General features: G+C 56.1%; 1 protein-coding gene across 5 annotated transcripts in view; it reads left to right on the top strand.

Annotated features, from left to right (window-relative positions):
• Nucleotides 1-473: 473 nt before the first annotated feature.
• SLC12A4 (solute carrier family 12 member 4) overlaps nt 474-6,000 on the top strand; it is a 24,736-nt gene continuing 19,209 nt past the window's right edge. For 2 of the 5 annotated variants that reach the window (XM_032283783.1, XM_032283786.1), the window contains exons 1-2: nt 474-716; nt 5,828-5,922. In XM_032283783.1, the coding sequence (XP_032139674.1) occupies nt 602-716; nt 5,828-5,922 (210 nt within the window). In that variant the 5' untranslated portion in view covers nt 474-601. Of the gene's footprint in view, nt 717-978; nt 2,367-3,976; nt 5,474-5,827; nt 5,923-6,000 lie in introns of those variants that run through there. The other 3 variants (XM_032283784.1, XM_032283789.1, XM_032283787.1) reach the window with 3 other exon arrangements.

Here is a 6,000-nt window from a genome sequence, read left to right as displayed (position 1 = left end):
CCAACAGGAGAGGCTGCAGCAAGGGGGCGCAGGGCAGGAACGGGACTTTCGTGTGAGTCCGGTTTCCAGGGTCGCGGAGCAGTGGGATGCAGACGCTGGAAATAGAAACGAGGTATCCGGGAGATGGCGGGAGGCCCTGGGCAGGACTGGAGTGGCTTCTGCGTTCCCGGGCCAGTCCGGCCTACCCTGCCCCGTCCCTAAGTAACAGAGCGCCTCGTAAGCCCAGGACACCCCGCGCCCCATCTCACGGAGCCCTAAAATAACCTGAGGTGGAAGTGTGTTACAAATACGGCATCTGGGACTCAGAGAGGGCAGCCCCTCACCCGAGGTCACACATGAATCAGGCCCGCCCCCAGGCGGTGGAACCACTAGGAGCGCTACCGCTCAGGGGTCTTCTCGCCACTAGGGCCCCCATCTCAGGGAGGAGCCGCCCCGAGCCCCTCCCCCTCTCCGCCCCAGAGGGGCGGCCCGGGGGGCGGGAGGAGGAAGTGAGCGCAGCGGGGAGGAATGCGAGCGGGCGGGGCGGGGCGTGCCGGCCCGGGGCGGCGGGGACTGCGGCGGGCTGCCTGGACGGCGGGTGCGGCGGAACAGAGCGTGCACGATGCCTCACTTCACCGTGGTGCCAGTGGACGGGCCGCGGCGCGGCGACTATGACAACCTCGAGGGGCTTAGTTGGGTGGACTACGGGGAGCGCGCCGAGCGGGAGGACTCGGACGGTGAGGGCGCGTTCAGAGGGGCCGTGGCGGGGCAGCGGGGCCTGCTACCCGGGGCCGCCATCCCCAGCCAGCTCCCGCACCTACCCCGGGACCTGGAGCGCACACGTCGGTGCGGACTCAACTTTTTTTTGGCCCGCACCGCAGCCACTGGCTCCCCGCCCCGCGCTCGCAGACACGATTTTCCTTGGCCCCGGGCGCCAGCGCCCGGCAGCCCTCCCTACCCCTGCTCCTCCCCTGTGGGCCGCGGGCGGGGGCTGCAGACGTGGCTGCCCAGGGAGGCGGCCGGCTGGGCTGCCCGGCTTAAGGACAGGGCCCTTACCGGCCCTTCACCTTCGGTGAATCCCACATCCTCTTCTCTCCTCGGTTCCCCACTTCGGATTCAGCGTCTCTGCCTTTGAGACGACCCTCTTTCCCCCAGCCCAAATCCCTCCCTGTGCTTCTCTGTGCCAACCTGCACTCTGGCCAGAGAGTGCGCCTACTGGGGGCCCGACTGCCTGTGAGAGCGCCAGTGTAGATCTGTAGGGACAGTGGGCCTCTGTGAAGCACTCACACGGAGCAGGACGTGTCTAGGCACTTGAAGTGAATTAACCTGCTTAATCCTCCAGCATCACCGGTAGGATAAGTACTGTTACTCCCAGTTAGGAAGGAGTGAAGGGAGGGGTGGTGGTTATGTAACTTGCCCAAGGCAGTCAAGTCTGGGTAGAAGATTCCATCACCTTAACTCTTTAACCAAGGTGTCAGGGTCTGGAGGTAAGCCCCGTCTCCCTCCTCCTTTCTCCCAGGTGCCTGCCTCTCCCCACACCCTTTTCTCCATCTCCTACCCAAGATGCTGTTCCTCTTAAGGCCCACCCTTGGAGTGTGAGCTCGACTGAGGACATGGGTCTGTGTGTGTAGTGGCAATGCATGTCTAATTGTGCTTGTGCAAGTGTGGAGCTTGCTTGTAGCAAGTGTGGGTATCACAGGGTGAAGGCTGGTTCAGGGCAAGGCATTCTCACCACCCCTGTTTCCTGCAGGGTTGACAGTGATGAGGATGGTGATTTGGCTGACAAATGCCTGTGATATCTGTGACCGACCCTGATGGAGATATGCAGGAAGTGTGTGGTTGACATGTGCCAGGTGATGTGATCTGGACCTCTGATCTGTCTGTGGTGGTGACAGGACTGAGGTGATCTATGCCTGATGTGAATGATGGGTATGTGTGTGTATCACTTGACTGCCTTGTGCAGAGGTAGCACAGGACAGTGGCATGTGCTGCTGGACATTGCAGAGGTTTTACAGGCTTGACAGCTGTGTGAGTGCCCCAGCCCCCATGCCCTTGTCTGCCCCTATCTTGATTCAAGTGGTCAGAGCAAAAGCCAGCATCCCTGCTTCCCTAACCCTGGGAGGACCTGTCTCCCCAGAGGGTAGACTGGGCCGTACCCCCAGGATCAGCCTGGACCAGTGGGTAGGCAGAGCTGAGCCTAGCTGCTGGCCCCGCCTTGGCCCCTACAGGGTGACTGGAGGGACCTGGAGCTACATTGGCTGAGTCCTGCTAGATCCCTGCAAGCTAGGCCAGCTCCTCCCACTATACTCCTTCCTTCTTTCTCCTCCTCTTACTCCTTTTTAGCCAGACCTTGGCTGTCTGCAGGATGGGGGACACCCTGAACCCCGGTGAGTAATTTTGATCCTTGGTGGGGACTGCAAAGGGTCAGAGGGCACAAACACAGTGAGCCTCAGATCCATCTCCTGCCTCTTCCCCAGCTCGGTGCCCACACCTCTGCTCTGGGGGGCCTAAATGGGCTTACTCATCCAGCCCACCTTGGCCTGTGGACAGGGGGTAGGGAGGTCCTGGAGGGGGCCCCTCAGGCAGATGTCCATGTGCACAGGGATCAGGAGGGTCACATGGGCCCACCTGCCACTGGTGCAGTCACAGTTGTTGGTGGGAACACAGTTGTGTAGCTCACAGACAGTTCCTAGGCCTAGGCCATACTCAGATTTATTGGGGGTCTCAGACAGTGTCTGTGCAGCTTCGGCCTAGCAGGCATGCCCAGACCTGCCCTGGAATTTTTGGAATGGCTGAGGCCAGAACGGGAGGTCTGAAGCCAAGGGCAGTACTGACATCCAGGCTGTGCTTAGACCCTTACATTCCCACAAACTCTTGGGAGCTTTGAGGGAACTCCGAGGAGTGCCCACTGGCTGCCTGGCACTGTCTCTTTTCTAGTGCATCTGGGCAGTTGGAAAAACAAGTGTTATGATTTCTACTTTATAGAAGAGGAAACCAAGGCTGCACAGGGAGTAAGCAGATTTCCCTGGGTCACATGGAGGAAGGGCCCAGAATCCAAGCCAGGTTGCCATGATCTGAATGCCCAGAGGCCTGGGTATGCTTACCTTGGCCAAATTGTAGCACTCTTGTCTGTGTTTAAAGATTGTGCTGCATAGATGGACTGGAGTCTGTAGTAGGAACAGAACCTGCAGCTCAACCCCCACCTTGCTCTGATGGACACTGGGACCCAGATGTGGCCTTCTTCATGGGTGGCCTTGCCTCTGAACATCTCTGAGCTTCACTCTCCTTGTCCCTATAAGGCAGTAAATGTTCTCTACTGGAATGTTGCTGGTGAGAACTGGAGACAACTTTTGAAGGGCCCTGAGCCATCCTAGAGCGATGGCTAAAGGGCCAAGGGATGGTCTAGGTCTTAGAGGACCATTTACAGGCATTTGCAGGGAGCTGCTCTGTGCTCAGCTGTACGTTTTTGGGATAGCAGTACAGTCTCCCCAGAAAGACTAGGCAATGGTGATGGGGCAGGCTGCAGTACCTGAGTTTAGAATAAATTATAATTGATTTCTAGCCTACTCCCACAAAAGAATCAGAAGAAATAGCCAACAAAAGTGTCTCCCTAAGTGATCGTTACTGTCAGGAAGATCAAAAACCATGCAGAGGAAGGGGGCAAGGACTCTGAGATGAGACAGATGGTGACTTTATCTAAGGAGTAAATTTAGCTTAGAGATTCCTGGCAGCCAAAGCAGAAAGAGAAGTGGTGGGGCATGGTGGCTTACGCCTGTAATCCCAGCACTTTGGGAGTCTGAGGCAGGCGGATCATGAGGTCATATCGAGACCATCCTGGCCATCCTGGCTAACATGCTGAAACCGTCTCTACCAAAAATACAAAAAATTACCCGGGTGTGGTGTCACGCACCTGTAATCCCAGCTACTTGGGAGGCTGAGGCAGGAGATGCACTTGAACCTGGGAGGCGAAGGTTGCAGAGCTGAGAACATGCCATTGTACTCCATCCTGGGCGACAGAGCAAGACTTTATCTCAGGGAAAAAAAAAAGAAGACAAGTTGTATAGCTGCTATTTTCTGACAAAATGAAGCATCTGATTTATCAAAGGGAGACACTTTTTTTTGTCACAAAAATCCAAGAGTAATTTTCAAAGGCTTTTCACTGAAAGGCCATTAATGTAATGAGCAGTGTGTTACTGGGTTTTCAGATTTTTCTTGGGACTCCTTCTGATCCTGAACAAGCATGGAGAGCACAGCAGATATCATAGGGTGTCCAAGGAACTACATGACCCCACCTGGCTTTAACATTGCACAGTGGACTGACTTGACCTCTGGCTGCCTTTGTGCACTGTGCCATTGGCATTGATCTCTGTGAATGAGAGACTGAGCTGCTTGGCTCATTTAGCTAGTCCAGATTGCTGGGTGTAGCAGGTGTGCCCCACATTCGCAGGCTGTGGGAAGGGAGAACTGACTTTGACCCAAACATTATCATGGCACACTTCATCTCTTAGTTTCCTTGGGGGTTAATGAATCCACAGCATAGCACCTGCTGAGCGGTTGTAGGCTCAGAGAAGGCAAGTGAAGCCTTATGCTGTTAGCAAGAGACGTATCAGAGGTAGGACGATGCCTCAATCAGCATTCTCAGCTGCAGACCAGAGAAATGAATTGTGGCTATGTAAACAGAAAAGGTTGATGGGCATGGCTGATACGCAGCCCAATCACACCATTAGTCTGCGCTGGTGGTGACAGTTCTGTTGCCACCTCCACCATTGGACACCATGCCAGTCCTGCTAATGTCAAAACTGCATACTGCTGCCATCCAACACCAAGATGTGTGCTTTCCATTTGCTGTGAGGCCTTGAGCCAGGGCCGGGGCTGCCAGGGTAGCTGGGGTGGAGGGAAGACTTAGCACCTAAAAAAGGAGTGCTTGGTGTCCTGCTTGGTGGGAAGCTGGGAATGGCATCCACCAATACTCACAAGGGACAAGAGCTGGGAGACAGGGAAGAGTGTGAATGATGGGAGGCCAGAAAAAACAGTCGAACTTTGGGAGTTGAGGCAGGCTTATAAAAAAGGGGCATTTTGCGCCTTTTGGTGAGATTTCCTCAGAGCTGGGGCACTGCAGCCTAAGGGTGTAGGCGGAAGTTAGTCTGGGCCAAGCGGTGGGATCTGGGGGCAAGGGGGCCATTGTGCTGCCCCTGCTGTCAGTCCCGGCTCCCATTCTCCCTGCTTAGTCTGACACCCACAAGCCCAACTTTCTTAAGCAACCTTAGAATCTCCTTGCATCCACTTCCGTCCTCCAATGTCCTGGGGCTTGCCCCGCCTCCCGATATGCCCCGGGCTGCCATGCAGAATGCCCCCTCGCAGTGCATGGTTGGGTAGCCAGCTGGCCACCTTCAGGCCATGGCAGATGAAGGTGCTCTGTGTAGCTTCGTATATTTGGAGGGCACTGCCCTGGCGGTCCCTGAGGACACCGAGCTCTCGGCATCCTGCACATTGGGTACTCTGGAAAGGACAGAAAAGGGATGGGCGTGGAGGGGATCTGGGGGCGGGTCAAGGCCTGGCCCCGCCCCTTGGTGGCCACACGTGCTTGTGCTAGGGCGCCTGTGCCTTCACCTGGATGGCCTTCACTGGAGGGAATGATGTCCCAGGTTTTGGTCACTGGCCACACCCTGGCTATCTCTAGCCCTTCAAGGGCGCTGGCAGAGTGCTTTGTGGAAACTGAGTTCCAACCTGGTAGCACTGCAGCTCCAAAGTACTTTACAGTGATGATGTTTTGGAGACTGGCCGCCTGGGAAGGGGCACGGGCTGCGGACTCAGGAAGCAGGCTATGATTGTTCCTCTCTCTTCACAGGACATGGCAACCACAGAGAGAGCAGCCCTTTTCTTTCTCCCTTGGAGGCTTCCAGAGGAAGTGACTACTATGACAGGAACCTGGCACTGTTTGAGGTAGCTGAGAAGCCATTTTGGGCCACAGGTTTGGCAGACAGGGCCTTTAGCTAAGCAGGCAGGCTGGACACTTGGGCT

This window comes from Sapajus apella, unplaced genomic scaffold, assembly GCF_009761245.1.
Source record: "Sapajus apella isolate SASKATOON/1434 unplaced genomic scaffold, GSC_monkey_1.0 scaffold15, whole genome shotgun sequence".
In the NCBI taxonomy this organism is placed as follows: Eukaryota; Metazoa; Chordata; class Mammalia; order Primates; family Cebidae; genus Sapajus; species Sapajus apella.
Note: the sequence above shows the minus strand (reverse complement) of the source record. Positions and strands in the feature narration are given on the sequence as shown.